The following is a 26846-nucleotide window of genomic DNA, read 5'->3' on the forward strand; positions in this document are numbered from 1 at the left end:
TCCTGTGAATATTTCTGTTTGTTTGTAGTAGAGGTTCGAGGTTTGGCTCTCAAATTTAAGCTTTGGGATCAAATGAGTATACAAAAACTCAGAAACATTATTTGTTAATGAATATACACACTATTAACTTAGAAATTTGAGATTTTAACTGGGCCTTTAATTTAAGGACCCAATGACAACAACAAACAGTAAAATAGGAAGACAGAGGGAATTGTTTGTTGATCATCTGCCAATGTACACTAGAGTATTAGCAGTCTTACTGTGGACTTACATTTAATAACAAAACCTGGGTTCAAATGAATATATATAAGATTAAATATGTATTTTCTGTGTATTTTCATATAGTGTTGCAAAAATACTTAATTCTGTTTTGAAATATTTGGGATAAAGGCGTGTGTGTGTGTATGGGTGTGTGTGGGTGTGTGTGGGTGTGTGTGTACAGTATGTGCGTGTGTGTGCGCTTGTGTTTGTTTGCCAGAACAATCTTTGTGAATGTTTACCAACCATTGGTCTCTCTCAGTCTCTATTTATCTTGCTTGGCAGTAAACACACCTCCTGGAAAGTTGCCTTTTTTTAATATATTTGGACACATGGATATTTGAGTTATATTGAAACCACATTAATTAACAACGGTAACCCAATTTAACAAATCACCCAAGACATTTTTTGATTTGTAACTATTTATGCAATAAAATTAACAGTAATGCAATTTTCTAGCTCCCATAAAATGGTAAAGGCACACCTGCCTCTACGTTCCCATAAAATGCAAATTAATACAATTTGCCATGAATACAAAGCCATTTCAAAAGCAATTTGAAGTTCATCATTCCAATATACAACAGATCTTTCACTGTACAACAGAAAATTCCAGACCACTGGCAATCTGTATAGGACATATTGTCCCACCAAATTCAGGCCAAAAGCTGACAAGAAGGCGCTCATTAAGGTCTCTAAGAACCACATGGTAACATTAAGGGATCAACAGGCCTTTCTTGCCACAATCACTGTCGCAGAGAATTAGTCAACTGTCGGAAAGAGTCTGCACAAACTTAGCCTATTGAACATTTAATTTCAGATTAATTTAGGTTTTGTTTTGGCAAAAACGAAACACTGTCTCTGAATATAAGAGCCTTATACCAACCTTAAAGCATGGAGGTGTTGGCATTATGGTTTGGGGCTGCATTTTGCTTATATCCAAGGGAACCTTGTTTTTGGGAATGACCAAAAACACACAAGCAGAGCTATAACAGAATGGCTCAAAAATAATGAATTGAGTTTTATGGAATAGTCGAGATAAAGCCCAGATCATATTGAAGTGCTGTGGGGAGACTTGAAAGAGGTGCATACAAGAAAGCTCTTGAACATGATATAGTTGAAGCATTGCTGTATAGAAGAGTGGGGAAACATTCCTCCCAGTCGATGTAAGAGACTGATAAACAGTTCCCAGAAATGGCTAAATTCAATTATTTCTGCCAAATGGTGCAACACCAGATATTGATGTTAAGGGTTTACTTAATTTTTCTACAGTATGAAAATAAATTTCTATATATCTTTGATGAATAAATTCCAAACCACAATCTTTCCATGTCATTTGTTAAATTAGGTTAACTTTATCACTTAATAGTGTTTACTTCCAAGAAAGAATACGTTCGGGAGTGTAGTTACTTGTTCACATTACTGTAGATATGTAGCCTAGTGGTTAGAATTTTGGGCAAATAACTGAATGGTCGTTGGTTTGAATCTTGTGCTTCAACAAGGCACTAAACCTTCCTCACATCTGTAAGACGCCCTGAAAAAGAGTGTGGGATGATTGATTGAGAAGTAAATGTCTCTCTCTTGCTTTGAAACTTTAGATACCTAGTTATTTTCTAACAGAATGATGGTGAAATTCAGCTGCCCTCAACTTTACCCACAGGACCATTAGTCTGACTTTACTAGTTGCCAGCGACAACTGTTTACGTGCGCTTGTACAAACACACACAAACAGGCAATAAAACTGAAATAATGACTGTCCTAACCTACGTTCTGGGTTGCATGTCTGTCTTCTCACATTTGTTTTTGTGAGACACTAATATGGCACCAGCAGAATGTCCTGGCTTGCTGACTGTTGTCTACTGCTGAGGGAGTAATGGTGTTGTCTTCTATTATTGATCACTGCTGGTTGGGTTCCTCAGACAGACTTATAATGGAAGACCTGTCAGCAGGAGGCAGGAGCATCCCGGAGGATCCTGGGTAGGGGGGAGTACTGCAGAGATGCATCACCCAGCAAGGGAAGAAACCTCCATGAAGAAACGTCAATGAGTCTCCACAAACATTTGGTTGACCCATGTCCTCCTTAGTCCTTGATTGGCTGAAGGTTGTGTTTGCTGTTCTATTTTAAAGGAATGTGGATATCCAACTGATATGTTATGGTTTTCTTGAATTTCTTAATGAAATCTGTTCTATTTAAAAACCAAGACGGTTGTCAAAGCATTAGGCTATTGTACAAATACTTAACACGGTTCCATGCTTGGTACATTGATAAACACAAATCTGTTATACGCTGCTGAAGTCGATATGGGAAGCTGCTACAACCTCTGTAGTTTGTGTATTTTGTGAACATAACTGGAGCTGGAGTTGTCAGCTTGAATCGTGGCAAAGCTTGCAGACTGTGCTAGCGGTATGAGAAAGAGAGGCTGTGTGAGCCCTGTTTGCACATGGGCAGCAGGCTGCTTATGAGACTTGCTCAGAAAGACTCCACCCTCTCCTTCCATTCCTCTCCTCACATCCCGGTTGCTGACCTTGAGACCTGTCCTCTGTTGGTGGAGGGGGGGCTACGGTGTTCCCGCTGTTTGTTACAGTACGTGCCTGTGGGAGGGACAGTGCTACTACTGATGATCCGGCTGCTATGGACCGACGCAGGTGGTTGTGACGTCAGCAGTTCATGCCCTTGTCCAGTAAACCTGTCTACTGTTTGAGTTTGTGATTTTTGGAATGTATTCTGCACAGCACAGCAAGTAATTACAAGATTAGACGTTTTTGAATGCAAGGGACTCAGGAACATTATTAAGAGTACAATATGCAGAATTGTAGATTTGCTTCAAAACATCTTGTATTTTATTTATTTTAGGAAACTGTATATGAAAGTTAAAATCAATTATAGATATAGGTTTTTTTTGAAGAAAGTGAATAGATAATTGGTAGGACCTTAAATAAATTATGTAATATTTTGAAAGTGATTAGATCAATTAAAGGGTCACACATAAATTCAAGTCAATTTGTTTGACTTATTGCTTTGGCTAAGCTTCTAAATTTCCTAGAAACAAAACAAAAATATTCCAATGTGCAACCGAGTCTTTGGTTATATTTTTCTGTAAAAATTTTGTAAGAATGAGAAAGAAGAAAATGGTCCCACAGCCCCATGAAAATGGTGCTCCAAATTGGGTGTGCACACCTAGGTTGGAAACTATGGACACTTGTTTTTCAGTGATAGGAACTGTAATCAATCTAGACTTTAGTTGGTAGGAGCGTTGTATGTACTCTGTATGTTGATTTGATTGGAGTCCCCAACTTTCCATTCTTTATACCTAGTGGGCTTCTGTTCATCGTCTGTAACTGGGAGACATGCCAGTTACAGACGATGATGTGAGAGATTAAGGAAGAGCCGGAGGGAACTGAAAGGTGACAGAATGTAATGACGTAATTGGTTGGGGAAGTTGGAGGAACACATGGACCTCGCATTGTCTCTGGGTCTCTGGAGACGCGGGGCTGAGCGGGACGCTGATCTGATGGGGGAACAGATGGGCCACTTGGGCAACAGAACCTACCCCAGCACGGCTAAGCACTCCTGAGGGAGATCACCCTGTGGTGCAGCATGACTCACCCACACAGTTCTAAAGGCAGGATGGAGACTCACCCACACAGTTCTAAAGGCAGGATGGAGACTCACCCACACAGTTCCAACGGCAGGATGGAGACTCACCCACACAGTTCCAACGGCAGGATGGAGACTCACCCACACAGTTCTAAAGGCAGGACTGAGACTCATCCACACAGTTCTAAAGGCAGGATGGAGACTCACCCACACAGTTCTAAAGGCAGGACGGAGACTCATCCACACAGTTCTAAAGGCAGGATGGAGACTCACCCACGCAGTTCTAAAGGCAAGATGAGACACCCACACAGTTCTAAAGGCAAGATGAGACACCCACACAGTTCTAAAGGCAGCATGGAGAATCACCCACACAGTTCTAAAGGCAGGATGGAGACTCACCCACACAGTTCTAAAGACAGGATGGAGACTCACCCACACAGTTCTAAAGGCAGGATGGAGACTCACCCACATAGTTCTAAAGGCAGCATGGAGAATCACCCACACAGTTCTAAAGGCAGGATGGAGACTCACCCACGCAGTTCTAAAGGCAAGATGAGATACCCACACAGTTCTAAAGGCAGCATGGAGAATCACCCACACAGTTCTAAAGGCAGGATGGAGACTCACCCACACAGTTCTAAAGGCAGGATGGAGACTCATCCACACAGTTCTAAAGGCAGGATGGAGACACCCACAAAGTTCTAAAGACAAGGTGGAGACTCATCCACACAGTTCTAAAGGCAGGATGGAGACACCTACACAGTTCTAACGGCAGGACTGAGGCTCCCACAAAGTTCTACTTCAGCGTTATCCTTGACGCTGACCTCTCCTTTGATGAAAATATAAAATATATTTTCATATTCGAAACATTGCAAAAATGAAACGTTCTATCAAAAACTGAGGCAGAAAAACGAATCCATGATTTTGTTACTTCTACATTAGATTTCTGCAATGCTCTTCTTTCCGGTTATCCTGATAAATCAATAAATAAACTTAAATTAGTGCTGCACATGGCGGCTAGAATCCTAACTAGATCAAAAATGCTTTGAACATATTACTCCAGTACTAGCCTCTTTACACTGGCTGCCTGTTAAGGGTTAGGGCAGATTTTAAGGTTTTATTGTTAACCTTTAAATCAGTACATTAACTTGCTACTACTTACCTTGCTGAAATAATCCAGCCATACATATCTACATGTAACCTTAGATTGCAAGATGCAGGCCTTCTAATTGTTCTAAACAAACAGCCGGAGGCAGGGCCTTCTCTCCCAGAGCTCCACTACTGTGGAATGATTCGACAATTAAGATTAGAAATGCAGACTCAGTGCAAACTTTCAAGTGTCTACTAAAGACTAATCTCTACAGCATGGTCTATAATTAAGTGTATTCTGGCCCAGGGGCGTGAAGGTGACCAGAAAGGCTTGATTCTGTCCACCCTGGCTGTTTTCCCTGGTGGGCTCTCATCACCACTCCCTCCAATGCCATTCGGGGGCGGAGTCACTGGTTTGTTGTTGTCTCTCTGTTGCGCACTTGTGCAGTTTAGCTGTACTCTGCTGGCAATATTCGGCCCTCATTTCAGGGTGGTTGTGGTTGGTGGGTGTCCCTTTGGTTGATGCTTGGCAATGTTGATGGATTGATTTCCTGCCTGTTGGGCCCTGTCTGGGGCCTCCCCCGGATAGGGCCACAGTGTCACTGGAGCCCCCCGTCTCAGCCCCAAGGTCTTACGCAGCTATGTTATTGTGCTGGGGAAGTAGGGTCAGTTCTCCTTCTCCACTGTAGATCCTTGTACAGTAGATCTAAGAATGCATTTTCTAAATTTTCCCTCTCTCCTGCCCTGTTTTAAACTTAGGAGGACATGAGGTCTTGGCCCACACCTCTGGAGTACCAGGCTTGAAAGACTCGTTGCTGTCCCTGTCCAAAGTCCTCCTGGTTGTGTTGCAGATCAAGACCCAACCTGATGATTTCAGCTGCCACTCTGCTGACCCCCCCCCCCCCCGTCCTTGTCCTTGTCCATCTGGTCATGCTTCCGACCTGGAATAGGTTTAAATAGACTCTGGACTCAGCCCACATGCATTTATTAATTATTACAATTTGTACTTTTAATATGCTCACCCGGCATAGCCAGAAGAGGACTGGTCACCCCTCTGAGCCTGGTTCCTCTCTAGGTTTCTTCCTAAATATCCTAGCCACTGAAATTCAACACTACTGTTGTTTGCTCCTTGGGGTTTAAGGCCGGGTGTTTTGTAAAAGCACTGTGACAATTGCTGATGTAAAAAGGGCTTTATAAATAAATAAGATTGATTCATTCTAAAGGCAGGACTGAGGCTCCCACACAGTTCTAAAGGCAACTCTGAGATTCCCACTAAGTTCTAAAGGCAGGACTGATATTCCCACACAGTTCTAAAGGCTGAACGTAGACTCCCTCACAGTTCTAAAGGCTGAACTGAGGCTCCAACACAGTTCTAAAGGCTGGACTTAGACGTACCCACATGTTCTAAAGGACGGACTGAGTCTCTAGCTTAAGAGACATGGTTTGTAATTGTCAATTATCAAGGCTTCTAGAAGCAGAACTCTACGATTTTTCCATTCAGGGCAATAGGACTCACCGAAATACGCTTTATCCTGTCAGCTCAAGTTGAAAGGAAGTACTCTCATACTTTGCTTGATAAAGGAACAAATCTGGATAAATCTTTCAAATCGGAAAAATGGCCGGTACAGAACTGTTGCAAACAAAATATCTCAAAAAATTTGCTGGTGCTGCATCACCAGTAGGTGACTCTGAAACAGCTTTTGTCTTCTTTCAGCCATCAATGAGTTCCCTGAAGATATTTTCACCACTTATCATCGCACCAGAGGAGCAGTTCTGCTGCACATATTTGCGGTAGGAAATTGGTGTGTGTGTGTGTGTGTATGCGCACGCATGCTTGTCCGTACTTGTTTATGTTTTTAGCTTGAATGTATCCGCCCATGCACTAATTAGTGGGCTAAAATATGACCCTGCTGTCTCAAGGCTGCATGTTTCTTTTATCACAGTTATAAATATATATTTGTTTTCGGTCTCCTGGTCCTTGGCTGACCAATGAACAGCACCAGTGTTGGCTTGTTGACAATGCCTCTGGCCTCTCATCACATCAAACGCACAGTGTCCTCAGATTACTCTCCTCTCTCTTGGAGGGAAAACAACTTCCTACTTTGTGTGCACAGGATAGATCGAGGATAGAGGAGAGCAGGAGTGTACAGTCTATATTCTGTTACTATCTTTCACCATATCCACCTCTTTCTGACTTCCCTCTTTCTCTCTCTTTCTCAGGCCCTCTACATGTTTCTAGCCTTGGCAATAGTCTGCGATGACTACTTTGTGATGTCCTTGGAGAAGATCTGTGAGGTGGGTGGGGTCCCTATAACATCCTCTTGGACATCAGCCTGTTTCCTCTCCTACAGATGAACTGAACTGGATTGCTTGGTGGTCGGACATTGTTCTCCTACACCACAGGAATTTCAAATGAGTCTTGTGATGAATTCACTGAAATCTGCACTTTTCTCTCTCTCTCGCTCACTCAAATGCTAAGGCACCTGACAGAATACAACTACCTTGTTATAACAAAGTACGAATTGACAGCGTTTTAATGTTTAGCACACATTTCTTGATGTCGTTGACTACCCTTAAACTATTCAGTAGCTTACTGTAGCCGTTTTCTGTTTGGAAATGACGTATGTCAAAATATATTGTAGCGAGACAAGGAGACAGAGAGTGCCAGGCCCCAAGGCGTATTTAAGAACACACAACAACCCAAAAGAAACGACGTTACACAAACCTTGACCAAGTGTGGCTTCTCCAGGTCACAGGGGTTGACTTCAGACTCTTCTGTTAGGCGTCGGTGTCATAACAGTCTACAAGGGCAGAGACAGACTGGAGATTTGTTCTCTGGTTATCCTGCCCGGCTAGCTGTTTCCAGAATGTTCCTGTGGCTTCTAGCGTACTCCTTGGGCATTCCCTCCATGTTCCTGAACCTCCAATGGTTGCATGCTCTCACTCGTAGGGAAAAGACAGGCAGGCGCGCCACAATATATTCAAGGCCTCCTCCTGCAGAATTGTTTTACTACAGCTACAAAACTGCAAATTAAGATCTTACATCTGTACCTTGTTGCGAGATTGATGTGATGTGTTGTTGTAGTAAGTGTGGAAAAGGCTTCAGTGTGACACTCTGTCCTCTGTGTCGTTCAGAAACTGGACCTGAGTGAAGACGTGGCTGGAGCTACGTTCATGGCTGCTGGCAGCTCAGCACCAGAGCTGTTTGCCTCCATTATAGGTGAGATGGTCTGTCTGATGTTTTCACACAGATACACTTAAATGCTGTGTAAGTACAAATGTTTTCAAACAAATGCAGAGGAAATACAGTCAGTAGTATGGAATTGTATAGTATGTTCATAGGTAAACCTTGGTATACTGGTTTCCGATCAGGGTTGTTCTCACCGATGTCTTTGCCCGCAATGTGAGATTTCTACTGAGGTAACTGATGGAATTGTTTCAAGACATGCGTTCGATCATTTAGGATTTTGTTTATTGAGTTTTAGGACTAATTGGGCCGGTTTTGCGGACAAAGATTAAACCTAGTCTAGGACTATGAAAATTTGCTGAATGGAGTTCTCCATTGACCTTGATTATTTTAGTTGTTTTGTATAATCTGAAATTATAGTGAAATTGTCCATTAATGCTCTGATGCATAAAGAAATATTGTACAGAAACATGAATAAACACTTAGTGGGAAAAAAGTCATTAGGAAGTTTGTTTTGAAGTAGATGTAAGAAAACTGGAGAAAAAAATGTTGACCACTTTCTTGAGGCATGTCTCTTATAGGCATGGTTGACAGGAACAGTACTTAGCTAACCTTTTGATGGATACCAAATCTCCTGTGGGTCATACAGCAGAATCATGCTGATTCTGTCGTATTCCAGAGACTCTACTCAGCGGAACTGATGTATTCCATGCTTTTTTGCCATTAAGCACAGCCATTTGATTTTGTGACATGACAATATTGTTGGAAAAATACACTGGTGACTCTGAATATGCACATTATGTAATACTAAAAAGACAGAGTCACAATCCAAAACACAGCTCCGGAAATAATTAAGAGACCACTGCACCTTTTTCATTCCTTTCCAAAAAAAACGAAAAGGAAAGTTTTGAGTGAGGAACAGAAAGTGTTCAATTTGCAGTGGTCCCTTAATCTTAACCCTTCTGTTCCTCACTCAAAACCTTCCTTTTCGATTTTTTGGAAAGGAAAGGATAAGGTGCAGTGGTCTCTTCATTTTTTTCCGGAGCTGTATAAAGAAGGTATTCATAATAGAGTGATGAAACTTGCCAAAAAGGTATTCATAATAGAAAGTGATGAAACTTGCCAAACATTTTTCTAATTTACTCTATATAAACTAATTGGTCAAATTCTACTTTAAGTGTTTACCAACTCTATATTTTTCATCTGTTGACCTCTTACCCAACTTTACTACACCGGGACTCTTTTTGGACATAATTATAAGTAAGCTACTTTTTGGACCCCCCCGTCTCAGTTCCAAGGTCTTACGTCCTGGTCCACACCTTCGGAGTACCTGGTTTGGAGGGCCCGTTGCTTCTCCCTGTCCTTGTCCATCTAGTCATACTTCTTACCTAGTCTAAATTTAAATAGACTCTGGATTTAGCCCACATGCATTTATTTATTATTCCAATTGGACTCTTAATATCTCACCCGGCACAGCCAGAAGTACCCTCTGAGCCTGGGTCCTCTTCTTCCTAAAATTCTGCCTTCTTAAGGAGTTTTTCCTAGCCACTGAAATTCAACACTACTTTTGTTTGCTCCTTGGGGTTTAAGGCCGGGTGTTTCTGTAAAAGTACTTTGTGACAACTGCTGTTGTAAAAAGGGCTTTATAAATAAATGTGATTGATTGATGACGTGTTACAGGCGAGATAATCGACCTGTGTCCGTACTGAGAAGACAGCTGCCTCTCTTTTTCCGATTCTCTCGCCATCATTCCCTCCCATTCCTCCCCCTCATCACCCTCTATCTCCCCCGCCCTTCTTAAGGTGTGTTCATCACTCACGGCGATGTGGGCGTTGGAACCATTGTAGGCTCTGCGGTGTTCAACATTCTATGCATCATCGGTGTGTGCGGAATCTTCGCCGGTCAGGTGTGTGACCTCCATTTGCCTTCAGCCTGTTCTGACACCTCGCCAGAAGGAGGTGTCAGTGGTGTCAGTGGTGTCAATGTACAACAAGTCACAGTATCTAGTGCTCCAAATAACACCTGAAGAATTAGCTGTGAACAGGCATATAGGGTGTATTTTTTACCTTTTGTGTACCAGACAGATGCCTGCATTTGGCCTGTAACCAATGGGTCACTGGTCTGAGTCCCTAAACCAACAATGTCTGGAAAAAAACATCTGTTGTTCCCTTGAGCAAATCACATAACTACTTTCAGCAGGGATTGTTGTATTAAAGAACAACTTAATCTGGCGCTATTATGTCATCATGATTTAAAGCTGTGTTTTGTCTGAAAATTGCTACAGAGAAAAAAGCTGTAATGGTTTAGTTGCATTTTTAAGTGTTGCCTGCAGCCTGAAAGACCCTCGACTGCTTTTAACAGGACAAGCGAGGGCCATGCACAGCGGAAATGATGAGAGCCCAGAGGATTAGAGCTTTGTTTTGTAGCTGCTGAAGGTTTTTAACATTTCTCTAAAGGATTACTAGTTAACTGTAATGGAAGTGTCTGGGTTGCCATAAGCTATGTGACCTTGTGCTGTGCTGTTTAGGTGCTAAAACCCTCAACATACTGTCACAAAGACCCGGCATACTGTCACTTAGACTCCAGGGAACAGACATATGTTAAATGTATGCATGCGTGACTGTAAATAACTTAGGATAAAACCTTACACTAAATAACATACGCCACTTACATTAATGTAGCTATTGTAAGAGGTTTCACTTGATGTGGACGGTACCGGAAGTTTCCTTAACCCTCTCAGCCCATATAGTTCTAATGCATGTGTATTAAACTCTTACCCCACGGGGTCCAGTGCCTGCTGGTTTTCTGTTCTACCTCATCATCAGCTGCACCCACCTGGTGTCCCAGGTCTAAATAAGTCCCCGATTAGAGGGTTCTAATGGGTGAAAACTTTGGTATAATAAATGTGCCTACTGAATAAAGTGAATGTGACTCCTGTTGACCTAGTATTTCATCTAAGGTCATGCACGAACAGAATGCAGAATCAATTTCACGCTTCATCTATCACCAGCAACTCTCTGATTCTTTCTGGTTGTCCGTCTCTCTTTCTTTTGTGTGGTGTGCGGGCATCCAGGTGGTGTATCTGACAAAGTTTGCAGTTTTCCGGGACTCTATCTACTACACGCTGTCTGTGGTGGCATTGATTGCAGTGAGTCGTTGTTCATCTCATCTCTTGTCTACATAATGAGGCCAATCAGACTGATCCAACTCTTAATGGCTGTTTAACCTGTATATACCGAACTACTGACTAGCCGACTGGGAGCATAAATGTTCGAAGGGAGAAGACCCAGCAGCTGCCAGTTTATGTGTGCATGTGTGTTTGTGTATAGGCGTGTGCGTACGTTTGGAACTGTAATATAGAAAGACCTAAACAGTATCACACATCTAAGAGCAGAAGCGCTGGTCTAGGATAAAATCGTATGTGTTAATTTTATTCCCTGTGATTTAAAAGGGATAACCATTTAGTACTCTGAGACCATCCTTTACTGTATCCTACTGGGCACATGGAGAGACAGGCCAGTTCCTCCAACCATAAGGGATTACAGAGAGGGAGGAGGAGACAAAGACTGACAGACAGACAAACTGACACTGGGGGAGGAAGAAAACTTCCTGGAGATCTACCAGAGACTTTGTGGGAAGGATAAATCATTTTGTGTCACTGCTTTTAAGGAAGACAGTTTAGGGCATTTTTTTCATCTCTAATTTTTCATAGTTAATAGCTCAATAAAATATGAAAATATACATGTTTCTTCACAAGAAAAGTAAAAATGTATGATTTTTTCTCTTGAGATTTCAGCTGTTTCATTGAAATATTCCTCTTTCATTTTTTTTATTTAAGTTCATCTATGATGAAAAGATTGTGTGGTAAGTACCCAAGCTGGGAGTTTCCTTGTGTCTCAGAAGAGGTTGTGCGTGCGTGTGTGTGCACGGGTGTGTGTGTGCGCGGGTGTGTGTGTGCGCGTGTGCCTGCCTGCAGACATGTGACTCTACTCTGTCTGTCTCTGTAGGTGGGAGAGCTTAGTGCTGGTAGTGATGTACTTTGGGTACATTCTGATCATGAAGTGAGTTCCATGTGAAAGACACACACACATACAAACACACTCACTTTCAGCTTAGCTCTATAAATGGGGACTTCCACAAATTCAAATTTACTCATCCTAAACCAAACCTTAATTTTTACTCTTAATCCTAAACCTAATCACTAATGCCTGAACCTAAATCAAACCCTAACCTCAATTGTATCTTTTACCTTAAACCTAGTCTCGTGAGGCCATACCTTGAAATCTTGCCATGCTTTCTTGGCGGCCTGGAAACTTTTCAAAACAGTTTGAATGGAACTAAGTGTTCAGTTTGAATCAGTAAGATTTCTATTAGATATTAAATTACAAGCAACCTCTCCCACATTAAAGGCATGTGGTATATTGTGTTTGTCATTGCTGCTTTAGAAAATCTGTCATTAAGCATTCCAGAATTAGTTTTTTTAAATCTGGTATCTAATAGTGATTAAGTTTGTTCTTGACAGAAGCAAATAGTTTATCACAGTGTACATAGTGTTCATCAACATACAGCTCAAGAAAAAATTAAGAGACAACTGCACCTTTTGAGTGAAGAACAGAACCATTCAATCTGGTCTCTTAACCCCTTCTTTTCCTCACTCAGAATCTTCCTTTTCGACTTTTTTGGAAAGGGAAGTAAAAGGTGTAGTGGTCCCTTAATTTTTTCCAGAGCTGTATTTTAATGGCCTTTTATTCAGAAACGTTCTGTCTATCCTCACACAATTTTGCAATTAAGAAAATAATTTAATGATCACCGTTTGGGGTTTAACCCACATAAGGCATTTAATTGGGCTGGTGTGTTACAAGGCGCCAGCGATTTACACCGCTTTTCCACCCCCTTTAAACATTTTTGTTCAACTCTAAGTTTGTCAGGCCTATTGATGCACGATCTGGTCTAAGAGGCTACCCTAAACATATAGCTTCACCTAAACTAGGGAACAGTGAAACATTTCCCCATGAATTGCTTTTTCTGGCTTAACCAAAGTTTGGGATACTTATTGTCCCCATTGGTAAAGCATGTTCGCAAACACACAGAAAGAGTAAATCCACAAGTAATATCCGCAATACCTGTGGAGGATACTGTACTGGGTGTACCACACACACACCATAGGTTCGACCGCACAAAGAATGGAAAACCTTTTCTCTTTTCTCCGGTCAGATTTAACAGCAGCCTCCAAAACTACTTCTCAGGGAAGGAGGACAAGAGCTTGGCCAATGGCAACACAGTGATGAGCAACGAGCTGGAGGATGGTAACGCTTGTTATGACACTTGCATATGGGACGATCCGTCAGTGCCGTTACTCATATCAGGTGAGGGTAATCAGGCAGGCTTCATGGTCGGCTCTCAGCCAATCCTCTGGCACTCTGACTGGCCTTTTAGTAAAACAGCCACTCTGGCTGACTAGCACAACCCCTAAGACACCTCTCTTGGTTCTTCCAATCTGGGTTAACGTCATCCACCGTCCCCTCAGCTATCTCCTGCCTTTAGCTTGATGTCTTTCGAACCGCTTCTTAGCGCCAATCCTTGAAACTGAGTTAAATACATCTCCTTTGTAGAACTCGATTCTACAAGGTTCTCTTTCACAGACTGACTCGTCTTCTGTCTGTGTGCTGTGTTTCTCCTCTCCTGTCTGGTATATTAGATGTAAGCTAACCTCTTACTGCCATGTGGCAGTACTGTCGCTACTCTAGCCAAGCCTGTCTGTTTAGCCTTACAAAACCAGCCTGCTGCCCACCTGCCTGCCTGCTGTGACCTGGTCATTGAGCTGTGAAATGTCTTGTGATGTCCCTTTTCTCACCCTCTTCTGCAGATTTGAGTACCGTCCATTATTCCTGAGTCACAACATGTAGGGTTAGCGTACCAGTTTAGCCCATCAAAAGCCCTGTTAAGCTGTTAACAAACTCCACGCCCCTCCATTGCTTTTGCCTTTAAAGTCATTATCCTATCCATTATCACCCACATTAGCAAACGTATTTCCACTTTTGTAGCATAAGCAACTTACAGCCAGTGCCAGCTCTAGCTTTTTGGGGTCCCTAAGCAACATTTAATTGGGGGTCCCCTCTCCCCTATCGGACAGGGGCCCTAAGTGAATAATTATGTTGCTTATGCCTGTAGCCCGGCCCTGCTTATGGCTGATGGTCCTGGGTGAAGGCATCTTTAGGACTTCAGTAGTCCTTGATCTGGTCCAGTTGATTATCTGCACCCTGAAACCGTGTCCTCCTGGCTGGTGGTGTGTGTGTGTGTTCGTGTGAGGGAGTCATGTTCTGGAGTCATAAAATGTATGTCTGGCCATCCTCATCATTGCATGTCAATGTGGACACCCGCCTTGGTAGCTCATTAATGCTTCTATGTGCTGTAACACTTCTCTTACTTCTCCACATCCTTCACCCCTTTCTCCTGGTTGGTCTGTATGGTCAGTCCAACTGTGTCTGGCCAAGTGTGTCTGGCCTGTATCTCACTGTGTCTCTGTGTCTCCAGTGAAGCCCACTAAGATTTACAGCCGTGGCTCTGTGGTGATGGTGGATGAGATGATCAACTCCAGCCCTCCTAACTACCGCTTCCCCGACGCCGGCCTGCGCATCATGATTACCAACCATTTTGGCCCCAAGACACGGCTCCGCATGGCGAGCCGCCTCATCATCAATGAGGTGGGAGAGGTCAATGGGGTTGGGGGTCAGAGGGTACAGGATCAGTTAGCGGGGTCAGGCCGAGGGGATCTGACACAGCATCAGAATATGTAGTTGTTACAGGAAGGGTTACATTTATAAAGACATTAGATCTACTGGAGAAGAGCTTGGTTAATGTGTGATTTAGTTGGGCTTTTTTAGGGCCCAGAGATCTAGAACACATCAAAGTACTGAGGCACCACTTCACCCTGAGATCTATACCAGAGCGTGGCACACAGATTTGGAGGCCTGTTTAGATTTTAAACCATTACACATTAATACTGTGTTTTTCAAAATAATCTGCTGTCAATAAATTAGTATAAAACAATTAATTGTTTAACAAAACTAGGCTTACTAGAGAGACAGAGAGAAACTTTTGGCTTTATACGATTTGCTATTGCAACTGGTGTATGTAGGATAGGGAAGGTGTAGTTAAAAGTGATAATTAGCCCACACTTTGATAGATGGGCTGCATGCTTCAATCTCTTCAGATGATCGCTATTGGTTTACATAGCAAAAAAACGAATCCTTGGATATATTCACAGTGTGTTGTCCAGCAGATCAGCTGCGTGATGTTTTGTGTGTGCAGTGCCTCTTCGTTTACACAGAGCATGGCCTGTTCATGGTGCCATATGCAGAGCCCCAAAACCCCAAAATAAAACGTAATGTTGAGATATAGAAACCTTTATTTCTATATAAGGCTTCCTAGACCCGGGAGGCCTTGGGGTTCACGACCCTCTGCTGTCCCTGGCCCACAGCTTGAGGAGGGTGTCTGCAAACAGCAGCGGCTTGGTGTGCCACAGGCTATACAAAGGTTTGGCGGGGCACCGGGTTAGGCCCTGGTTGCACCTTCATGGGCAGACAGAGCTGAAACGTACCCTTTCCTGATAAACCGTCAGGCCCGTTGCTCTGCCTGACACTTGAATGACGTCCTGTGGTAACGCAGAATTCATCCCACAGGCCTTGTTCGGGTGCCATAAAGATATCCTCTTGCAGCTCAGCTTGGTATGAAGAGTGCATAGAGGCAGTGTTGAGAGCCCTCACCGCCGTGAAGACCAATTTGTAGACCCTCTCCGTCAAGGATGACTAGAATCGCTTGTACTTAGCCCGAAGGCTTGGTGCACTCCAGGAGTTCCACAGGAGACGTGGGTGAGCCCAATTCCCTCCATGTCGACGCATTCCAGAACCAACCCAACGTGAATAGGGTTCTTGGAAGACTGCGGGGTGCCTGATGTGCAGCTGGCCTCCTTCAAGCATTCCGGGAGGACTGGCGTGAACTACCTTGGATAGTTTTCTTAGCAGGATATGGTGGTCAGATCCTTGACAACCTGGCCGAGGGAACAAAAGAGTCGTCACCCCTGTCAGATAACTCCCCAGTCCCGTGGAGTCGTCATCCTCTCCAATTAGGCGTCTAATATGTTTTATGAAGCAATTATGGGGAAATGGGTTGGCCATGTCACAGCAGTGGCCGTTCCTACTCTGGAAAGGTTTTTGTCCGCTAAGGTAAAGGGAAGGAAAACCATCACAACCGCCCCGTCCGGAGAATTGCGCCAGGCAAACGTGTTGTAGGCTTACATCTATGGACAGAGGATATAGAGATTGCAGCTTTCTGATGAAAAGCAAGAAGTGTTCGAATGATTCGGAGATGCTGACCCTTGGCCCTTTTGTAGGATAGGAACGTCATCTCCCCACTGACAAAAGTGTCTCTGTAGTGGCCTGGTCACGGCCATGTTCTGTGTGTTTTAGTTCTAGTTGTCCTGTTTCATTGTAATTGGTTTCCCCTGTGTCTCATTAAATCCTTGTTAAGTCCCTATTCAAGTTCCTCTTTTCCTAGGGTTTCTTGTCAGTCATTATTGGATCTCATTGTTGCTGTGTGTGGTTCCCCACGTGATGTTTCATGTCTCTGAGCCCTGCAATTAAACGTGAGTTTATTGTGGATCCCTCTGCACCTGTGTCCTGTCTTCTACTGAACCGTGACAGTCTCAGTGTACAGCAAATCATGACCTGTGTAATATAATAAGACCTTCTGACAAATACGCTTGGGGCATATCCCATAGTGAAATATCAAAATGAATACCTGAAAGATAAACCCTCGTGAGGCAGCACTGTGTGTTTGTGTTTCAGCCAAAGGCAGCACAGGAATGGACGTGTGTGACGTTGTTGAAAGAAGTCAGCCAGGAACTGTTCAGTCTCCTTTGTCTCAACATGTGTGTAAATATGTGTGTGTGTGTGTGTGTGTGTGTGTGTGTGTGTGTGTGTGCAGCAACAAAGGCTTGTGCAGGCGTCTAACGGTGTGGACAACGCAACCATGGTGATCACTGATGGTAAACCTGAGACCTTGGAGAATGGCATTATACCAGAGGATAAGACTGCTGAGGAAGAGGAGGTAGAAGCCCTGAACTCACCATTCACCATCCCTGGTGAGTGTGTGTGTGTTCAGGTAGTACAGGCCGAGTGTGGGACCAAAAGATGAAAGGTGTTACAGGTCCCCACAAGGAACCAGTCTATTTCTGGTTTAGGTGTTCGGTTTAGGGTAAAACTTTGAAGTTACTGGGGTAAGTTTTACAACTGGGGTTACTTTCCTGTTGAGATATCATGGGTTAGGGTAAGCATTATTGCTTAGTTAAGGTTAGGCATGAAGGTTAGGTCCTTGAGGTTAATGTTAGAGTTAGTGTTATAGAACAAGGATAGAAATACAAACTGGACTGGCAAGAAGTTTGTGTGTGTGGCTGTATATTTATATAATATGCTACTCTGACACCCTACTTAAAATGAAATAACTGATTGTACCCTATTGGTTATAATGGTTGAGCTGGTGTTTGATGTTCCTTCCACCAGGGGGCTGCATGGAGATGTCAAAGTGGCTGATCTCTTGGCCTATCCTGCTGTTGCTCTACTTCACCATACCAAACTGTGCCAAGCCTCGCTGGGAACGTTTCTTCATGCTATCTTTCTTCCTCTCCACCGTGTGGATTGCCGTCTTCTCCTACTTGATGGTCTGGATGGTGAGACACACTTGAGGTTCTCTAAGTTCAAATGTCACCGTCGATTTGTGGACGACTAAATCCGATGTTTCCACAACCATTTTGCCACAAGTGGGTAGATCCACATTCATGTAAATGATCAGCGACAAATCTTTACAAAAGCGCAGGCAAGCTCTCTCCAGTAGTTGCTAGCCAGAGTGACACTGATAGCATAACGACTAAGCTGCTGTTCGTTTTGCATGTTGTTTGTTAGAGTTTTATATGTGCCTGTGTGTGCAGGTCACCGTAATTGGCTATACCCTGGGCATCCCTGATGTCATCATGGGCATCACTTTCCTGGCAGCCGGCACCAGTGTCCCTGATTGTATCGCCAGCCTGATCGTTGCTCGGCAAGGTACAGCCCTGCACTCTATTTCTCTCTTTCTCTCCATGACTCTTCATGTTGTTGTGTAATTTGCCGGTGTACAGTATGGTCTGAACAGGATTTTACATTCTATTTGTATCTAGGTCTTGGGGATATGGCCGTCTCCAACACCATTGGTAGTAATGTCTTTGATATATTGGTGGGACTTGGTCTTCCCTGGGCTATACAGACCATGGCTGTGGACTATGGCTCTGAGGTAAAGAAATGATGTCCCACTCTGTCCTTATGCTATTGCGTCACAATTTTACCTAATACCAATTCCTCTTTAATATCACAATCTCACGCTTTCTGTCTACCTCTTTGTGTGTGTGTGTCTCTGTTTCTGTCTCTCTTTGTCTTCTCTCTCCCTCTCTCTCCTAGGTGATGATCAACAGCAGGGGGCTGGTCTACTCTGTGGTGTTGCTACTGGGCTCTGTAGCTCTGACAGTGAGTAAAAGGATATGGATTATTATTTTGATGCTTTGCTCTGCTTAAAAGGGGCAATCCGTTGAAAATGTCACATGTAATGCTACATAATGCTCTCTCTGGACAGGCTAGCAAAATGACCCGGTTAAGTGGTTTGATTAAAAAGTTAACCTATTTTAACTTGGTAGAGTTTTTGTTCAAAGCTGGTCAGTCTGGTTGCTATGACAATGCAGAAGGTTATCTGAGTGTAAGCGGGGAAACAGATGTGGGAACTGCTTTGCTTTATAGTAATGGAATGAGGAAAGGATATTATTTTGACAGCACTTTCAGTAAACTTTCACCAAATATATACAATGACAAAATCGACTAGATGTGTTCTTGACAAGCTCACCTATACCATCTACTGGCTGATTTGGTGATCTATAGTTCAGACAATTTTCTAAGTATTTTAAAAAGCGTGTTATCCCCTAGCTGATAGCACTTTAACTGTATAGCTATGACACCTTGCTATCCAATTCCTTGATTTTATAAATGCAACACTTAAAAATAAAATTATGGATGTATTTTTATTTTACCCAGTCACAGAACATAAGCTTTCCCGATTTGTAGGCTTTACCCTAACCCTAGTAACTCTCTCTTTCACAATCTATTGATCTACCTAAACCTCTCCTCTCTCTAACTGTCCTCTCTCGTTCTGTGCCCTGCAGGTTCTTGGGATCCATGTGAATAACTGGAAACTGGACCTGAAGCTGGGTGTCTATGTGCTGGTGATGTACGTCGTCTTCCTGTGTTTCTCCATCATGATCGAATACAACGTGTTCACCTTCGTCAACCTGCCGATGTGTCTGGAGCGCCTTTAGGATGACCTACACCACCAGACCGGAACAGGAAGTCACAGCTGAACAATGGACCCACACAGACGGATGGAAACTCAAACCCCAACTAACTCAATCGTTTCTGTTTGAATCCAACTAAATTTGTCACATTTCCTACAATAATCTAATTTCAAGGTGCTTTCCAAATAACAGAGTAAGCTGTGAGAAAAGTAAGACAAAATGTTTCTTTGGAAATATAAACATGAGAGAAACATCAATAGAACTGAACAAATAAGAGAAAGTAAAATGGAAATCTAGACACGCCTTCACTTTACATAAATATAACCACATCGTAAATGTCTGCCCTGACTATACAGGTTTCAAATGATTTCCGTATTTATCTCTAACATAAAAATCCTTCGATTCCTACGGGTTCCCAACGTCTTCAGACCCTCAAACAACGTTCTCCCTACACTTGTCCGAAATGAAATACGAACAGAAACATATAGTCTCCAACTAACCCAGAGGAAAAGACAGTGAGTCTCCCTATTTGCCTCTAAAGCTCAACGCAGCATCTGAAGGTGAGAAGTCCAGCTTGTGGAAACCTACCCAGTCTTTACGTAACCCTGGATAAACGTCTTCTGCGGTTGGTATCTCATCCTGACTGGGAGATTTTATTTTATTTTGGTCAGGCAGCTCACCGGAGTTGTTATCTACTAAAGGACTTGCACCTCATTTTTTCCCTCTTGATTTATTTCATATGTTTCCTTGTGGAGAAAAAGGACGTACATTTCAAGAAAATATTGCACTTTAAATGTTGAAGTAGAGTAAATATACACAACATATTATATTTTTTGCTTCATCGTTCCCCTCCCTTTGCATAGTGCAATAAGAAAGAGACAGGGAGGCAGGCAGGATGTGCCAAGTCCACACTCATTCTCTTTGGCAACAAGAGGAGAGTTCATGGAAGAAAGTGTGCTTCTTCTATTTCTGGATGCTCTCCAACTGCAAGAAACTGCTGACAAACACAGGAGCTCTGATATGCTGTGAACAGTGTTTTAGTGTGGGTAAATTGATGAGAAGAAGTAAAGGGGAGTCTAATCTGTTAGTATTCAGCACCACGTGGAGAGGAGAACGCCTCTTGGGAGACTTCCATACTGTGACTCTCAATGCCTATGGTGCTTAGTGGACGGTCATTTAACAAATAGTGTAGTGTAACCGGAAGTGGGCCCTTTGGCAGAATAAAAGCTATCTTTAGGTCTTAAAGAGGCCACTTCTTGTACAGTTTACTGGCAGAGACCCGGACCTATACAATACAAGCTCCCTCCTGTGACCCCCCCCCCCCCCGGCCTAACCAGTGCCTCCCATAACACTGGCGGTGGTTGATATGGGACAGCCTGGTTGATACGGGACAGACTATTATATACATCAGGAAGGGTACGACCAGGACCGCAGACGGGGATCTGTACTGCACAATGACACAGGTCTTTATGTCGGCTTTTGAGGTGTGGAAATTTGACCCCTTCATGCACAAGCTGAGGTCCTCTTGTTATGAACAGAGCGCTTCCTTCTGCCAATCGGGTAAGGAAGAGCAGATTGGATGCAGTTCCTGTGTACATATTTTAAACTGCTTCCACCTCTCCTCTACCCTCACCCAAATAATCATTTTCCTCTTGCCTACATCTTGGTCTCTCTGCCTCTATCTCTCTGATCATGTCTTCTGATTGGATGCGAGGCAGAGTTTATTTATTTATCCCTCAGCGCAGAAGCTCAGGGGGATGACCAACCTATGCGTCCCTCTGGTAACCTCCGTTTATTGGCAGCTACGAGTGGAGTCGCCCTCCACCCATCTGACTGACCTCTTGACCGCCACCCATCTAACTGACCTCTTGACCTCATTAAGGGTCGTGTTCATCAGGGCACATGACGGAGAACCTTTTTTAAAAAGGAGTGTTTCTTATTGGACAACGTAGGTAGTTGCTTCCTTGTTTATTCTCCTTTTTCCCGTTTGGTGCCTAATAAACACGAGCCAGGTCAGGGGTCACTTTGGGGGCAAAGGGCGGCATTTGTGTGGTGACTGTGTTGGATGTCAGTAGTGTTTCAGTGTTCAAAAGTGCTGTCACGGTTTTGTGTGCCGAAAAGCAGACGTTCGATGCAGTGTGTGGTCTATATTATATAAACACGTATGCAATCTTTATGAAAAAAAGTACCAGGTTACGATGGACTAGTATATTATGCATTTGAGGGAAAAAAATGAATAATGTTTTATTGAAGCTGCTGAAAGCATCGTTGATACTATACTGTACAAGTTAATGAGCAAGTACACATGCACGTACTCTCTCTGTCTCTCTCTCTCTCTCTCTCTCTCTCTCTCTCACACACACACACACACACACACACACACACACAAATGTTTAATACCAATGCCCAAAAACAAAGACACGTACACACACTTGTCAGACGTTTACTTCCCATGCGCACTCAAACGTTTACGTAGATACATACACACACACACACACACACACGCGATACACACAGGAACAAAATTATCTTCTCATTGGTAACCAGAGCCACGTATTTTGAGAGTTTGGCCAAGTTTTAAAACGGCCGCAATGCTAGTATCTTTTACTGTCGAATGTCGGAGATATAACAGTAACTTACTAGCGCCTCCATCTATTGAAATTACGTGCTGTAAACAAGCCAAACAGAGCAGCCAAATAAAACTTGACGTTTGTATTGATTAGCATGTAGGATAATGTGTATCCTTGTCTATAGCCTACGTTGCATATCAACTTGTATTAAACATCATTGTTTTGAAAAGTGACAAAAATGCTCAGCTGGGAAGCGTGAATTACCATATTGCCACGGCTATCGGGAGAACCTGTCGATTTTTGAATGTTCAAAAGCATTGACTAAACTCTCAATATGTGATTCTGAGTGGGAGTAGCTGGTGCAATTATGATTAGTGATGGTCTTACCTGACTAGGGTAATGTCAGTGTTGTATTTAAGCCAGATGAATGTTGTTGAAATCCTGAGGTCTGTTCACTTCTGCTCATTAGTTTGACCTAGATTAATATTTGGGTGAAATAACACTGTACCTTAAGTTGTGCTTGCATGCCCATTGAGTAGTTTTTCGCAACAAGCCATTCTACTCTCTCCAGCCTGGAATTAGCAGTATTAGCATTGTCCAGAATCATGAATAGAAACCCGAGCTACAAAAGCTGCATTACAAGCGGAAACCTACTTCAAACTAAGACATAGTGGTGTTAATTATCTCAAAGAACCTCTCAATGTTGTTTACCTCAAAAAATAATGTTTTTATTTTAGGTATATAAATCTCATTTTCAAATGAAATGCTACCTATAGCCGCGTTTCCACCAAAAAGCAACCAAGGGTTCCTTCAGCCCATTGATGTGTGCGTTTCCTCCGCGGTCAAAAGACCCGCGAAGGTTAGGCTAATTAGTACGCATTACAAAGCCACATACAGGCATCATTATTATTTATGCAACACGAACAGCAACCAGGGAGATTCAAGTTGTGTTGATCAAGGTTTATTGGTCTGCAAATGTGGTCATTGAGTTCAAATACAAATAAAGTGAAAGGATTTCACAAGTTATGTTTTCCTGTCCGTTTTTTTCGCAATGGTATAAATCCTTGTTTTTATCAAAGTTCCGACAACTTTATTGACCACCCTAGCTAACTATCAGTCACTCATTTGAAGTCACCAAATTCAGCAAGCTGATTTGTTATTATGCAGTCAAAAAAATCGATTCTGGCGTAACAGAGTGACAGAAGTGTTTTGGGGTTTGTTCACGCGTTCAATGCAGCTTTTGTAGCTTGGGAAGCACAGTTCCAATTCATGAGTTTAGACGATGCTAACATTGCGAAGTCCAGGCTGGGACAGGTGAAAAATTATTAATTGGGCCTTCAAGAACAACTATGGGTAAGCGTTATTACACCCAAATATGAATCTAGGTCGAACTATCACTTTAAGGTCTAATTTATGACTTCAACCTACATCTTAGTTGCATGTTAAACCAACAAACACGCAAAGGGCGAGCTCTTTTGTACCAGTCTGGGTCATGTTAATTAGAGCACACAACGGAAAACATTTAACATTATTTCTTGTTGGGTAGGTATGCAGGTATGTTTAGTCAATTTCTTCCGTTTTGAGTCTAATGATCATAACCCTGGTGTGTTAGGCAGGGTTTAAGACAAGTGTGTCCTGCCTGTGCCCTGGATGTTAATCCATTCTTTAACAATTTCTTCGTTGTCTTGTGTTCTATACTGTATATTCTTATTTTAAATGGGATGGGAGGTCTACTTTTTTGGATTTGTCTCGTGCAACTCTTCACAACACCAAGCCACAGAAATACATTTTAAAGGTGATCTTAGTGGCTGTATATTTTACTTTTAAAATCACACTTGATTTATTCCCTTCTTTAATATTTCTTCTACTCATTTTGATGATGTCCTTTTGTGCCATGATTTTTTTTTTATGAACTGGGATATGTGTATTTTGTAATAGTTTTAAAATGAACAAAATAACAGATACTATCATTACGTTTATATAGTTTATTGCCATAAGGTGGGGATGAAGGTCTCCTGAAGGGTCAGGTCCATGTTGATACAAAACATCACACACTAATATTTATCATGGCTGTGCATACATAGTGTCCTATCTCACTTGATAACAATAGCTGTTGCTTTCCTCTGTCACAGAGAAACTTTGACTGAAAGTTTCAATAAACTTGACTTCAATGTATGGCATGCATGAACGCACACTTGTTCATTACTCACATGCAAACACTATCTGTTGTTACATACACCGTTATGTGCGACCTCTTTTGAGTGAATGTGACCTGGTTCACTGTGAGCGAAGAGTCGTAAGGGTAATTCATCCAAGTTGCTGAAGACCTTTGGGTATGGACTTAATAACATCTTCAATTTAAGACATTGGTGTGTAACTTGAATGTATTTGTCTTGCTATAAATGGATGTATCCAACCAATGCATTTTACTGTAAAGCAATAATCATCAAGATTTAGAAATAATTATGTAAATTGTTGTGAATTATGATTATCAAAATAATGATATGGAGGACACATTAAATGATAACATTTTTAAATGCATGCTACTGTTCTACCTGAATTGTTTTATTAGGTCTTATAATACACACTTCTTTAATGTGCAATATGATGCAGAAACAGTTGAATGTTGTATTACGTTCACTGAGATTTTAGTTCCAGAATTCCCTATACTACTGTAAGAAGAAACAGACAAAACTCCCAGAATGTGCAGAAGTATCGCTGTTTGCAGGTAGAAAATATTTTTTCCAATTCCCTTGGTAATATCCATTATGTACTACAAATCAAACATTCCTCAAATAGACCTACTATGATTTCAGATGTGTTTTCATCAAGTCTCTGTCAAAATCATCATAGAGGAACAGATTAAGAGAGTGGATTAACTTGTTTCTAAATCTGTTGGCACAGATAAGCAAACTAATTTTTGGAGGTCTATGAGTGTCAACTTATCCAAGTTCAATGAAATTACACATCAGTTCGTTATGTGCACCTTTTAGATCATTATTATTTGTGAAAACTATTTGCAGTAACATTGCGTGGCTGTCTGTGACAGCTAATATAACAGCCCTCTAATACTTTGTGAATATATGGCATGATTTTACTGTTAATGTCTGTTACATCATATTTAACAGGGGACTTTATTCTGAAGGTGAAACCAAATTCCACTATTGTAGATGTAATCCCTTTTGTAAGTAGTCTCACATAGGTGAAGTCCGGCAGCAGGTGGCCAGATAATTTTGGACCATTCAAACCAATTAGAGAGAAGATGCGCATGTAAACGAACAGGCCAACTATAGTATTATTTTTTTCAAATGTTACAGTTAATCGTATTCAGTGGGTGAAATTATGACCTTTATGTTAAAGGTGAAATTCAAATTCCACAGCCAGTGATGTTTGTGGGTAGTCCACCCTGTTCCAGGAGGTTGGGTATATGGCAAATATACCACAGCTAAGCAATGTTCTTAAGCACGTTGTATTGCCAAGTGCCTGGCTATAGCTCTTAGCTCTGGTATTTTGGCAATATACCACAAACCCCCAAGATGCCTTATTGCTATTATTAACAAAATTAGAACAGTAAAAATCTATCTAGCATCTTAACCATGGTATATTTCACGTACACCGTGCTTTCATCCGCTCATCATTTTGGATAAGAACCATCCCATTTTATATTAAGTAATATGGCACAGGGAGGTGTGGTTTACAGTTAAACCTCTACTGCAATACCATTGCCCTCAGGCAACAGAAAACCTTTTTGACCCCCTTCCCACCCACATGTATATTCTTTGTATATTGTTGCACATTTTTGTGAAAAGTCCAATGTGGTGCAGAAGTTATGATGTATCAGTTGCGGGAGGGACCTTCTTTCAGGAAGTGGAGGGACGTGAGCCCATGGTGTGAGAGAAAGGTAATAATACATTTCATTATTTTGCATGTTTTAAATAGATATAACTTGACAATAAAAAATATGTACTTCTGTAGGAACAACAATTAACCATATTTAATAGGTTTGGAACATGTTTTGTTCATTTGTATATTCTAATAATTTAGTTTTATTCTTTGTTGCCTCAGGCAATGTGGTTCAGTAATGCTAGTTTCCAGGGTAATACTGTATGCTCAGTGAAATACATGTCAAATATGTAAAATGATGGCCATCATCAATGTTTTTGCCAGCATGTTTAGTGATATTCACAAGACATGGACACAGGGATATTTTATGAATGAATCCTGGAATCAGGTTTGAGAGGCTACATGTAGTTACTCCTGGATTAAGTCAATTATATACAAAGACTACTCTATATGTACAATAAAAATATTGTAATTTGTTTTTCATTGACCAAAATTGCGCTGTATTAATATAATGAGTTAAGGATGTTAATTGCGCATGCTTCCCAATGGAAATGAATGCAATTTTATGGAAAGAAGTGCTTTATTAAATATGCCTTAATGTTCTGAAAATATCTGATTTTATGTGAGTTTTTACCACCATTTCTCTGAGGCAACAATGGTGGGGGTAAATTTAGAAAATATAAGTACATTTTCTGCAAGCCTAAATCTTCCAAAGAATGTGATGGAATATTTCTTTGGTTGAAAAACTGAAATGCGAGTATAGGGTTATTATACCAAGCTGTTCTTAGGCACTAGGCATTGCAGAGTAGTTGCTTGGTTTTTACTGCACCCTATCATCATAAAAGCAATTTAAGATAAAGTGCCTTCAGAAAGTATTCACAACCCTTTACTTTCATCCAATGCTGTGGTGTTATACACAAAATAATTTATTTT

The 26846-nt window shown here is 41.9% G+C and overlaps 1 protein-coding gene across 1 annotated transcript in view; it reads left to right on the top strand.

Moving 5' to 3' along the window:
- Positions 1 to 26406, top strand: part of slc24a4a (solute carrier family 24 member 4a) — a 38776-nt gene extending 12370 nt beyond the window's left edge. Inside the window, exons 3-17 of the mRNA XM_010878656.4 lie at positions 6657 to 6733; positions 7163 to 7237; positions 8078 to 8162; positions 9932 to 10035; positions 11203 to 11277; positions 11968 to 11993; positions 12137 to 12190; positions 13344 to 13435; positions 14664 to 14833; positions 17115 to 17271; positions 17690 to 17856; positions 18115 to 18229; positions 18343 to 18455; positions 18620 to 18685; positions 19372 to 26406. Coding sequence (XP_010876958.2) covers positions 6657 to 6733; positions 7163 to 7237; positions 8078 to 8162; positions 9932 to 10035; positions 11203 to 11277; positions 11968 to 11993; positions 12137 to 12190; positions 13344 to 13435; positions 14664 to 14833; positions 17115 to 17271; positions 17690 to 17856; positions 18115 to 18229; positions 18343 to 18455; positions 18620 to 18685; positions 19372 to 19524 — 1529 coding nt within the window. The 3' untranslated portion in view covers positions 19525 to 26406. The remainder of the gene's footprint in view (positions 1 to 6656; positions 6734 to 7162; positions 7238 to 8077; positions 8163 to 9931; positions 10036 to 11202; positions 11278 to 11967; positions 11994 to 12136; positions 12191 to 13343; positions 13436 to 14663; positions 14834 to 17114; positions 17272 to 17689; positions 17857 to 18114; positions 18230 to 18342; positions 18456 to 18619; positions 18686 to 19371) is intronic.
- The last annotated feature ends 440 nt before the right edge of the window (positions 26407 to 26846 follow it).

Source organism: Esox lucius, chromosome 15 (assembly GCF_011004845.1).
Source record: "Esox lucius isolate fEsoLuc1 chromosome 15, fEsoLuc1.pri, whole genome shotgun sequence".
Taxonomy (NCBI): domain Eukaryota; kingdom Metazoa; phylum Chordata; class Actinopteri; order Esociformes; family Esocidae; genus Esox; species Esox lucius.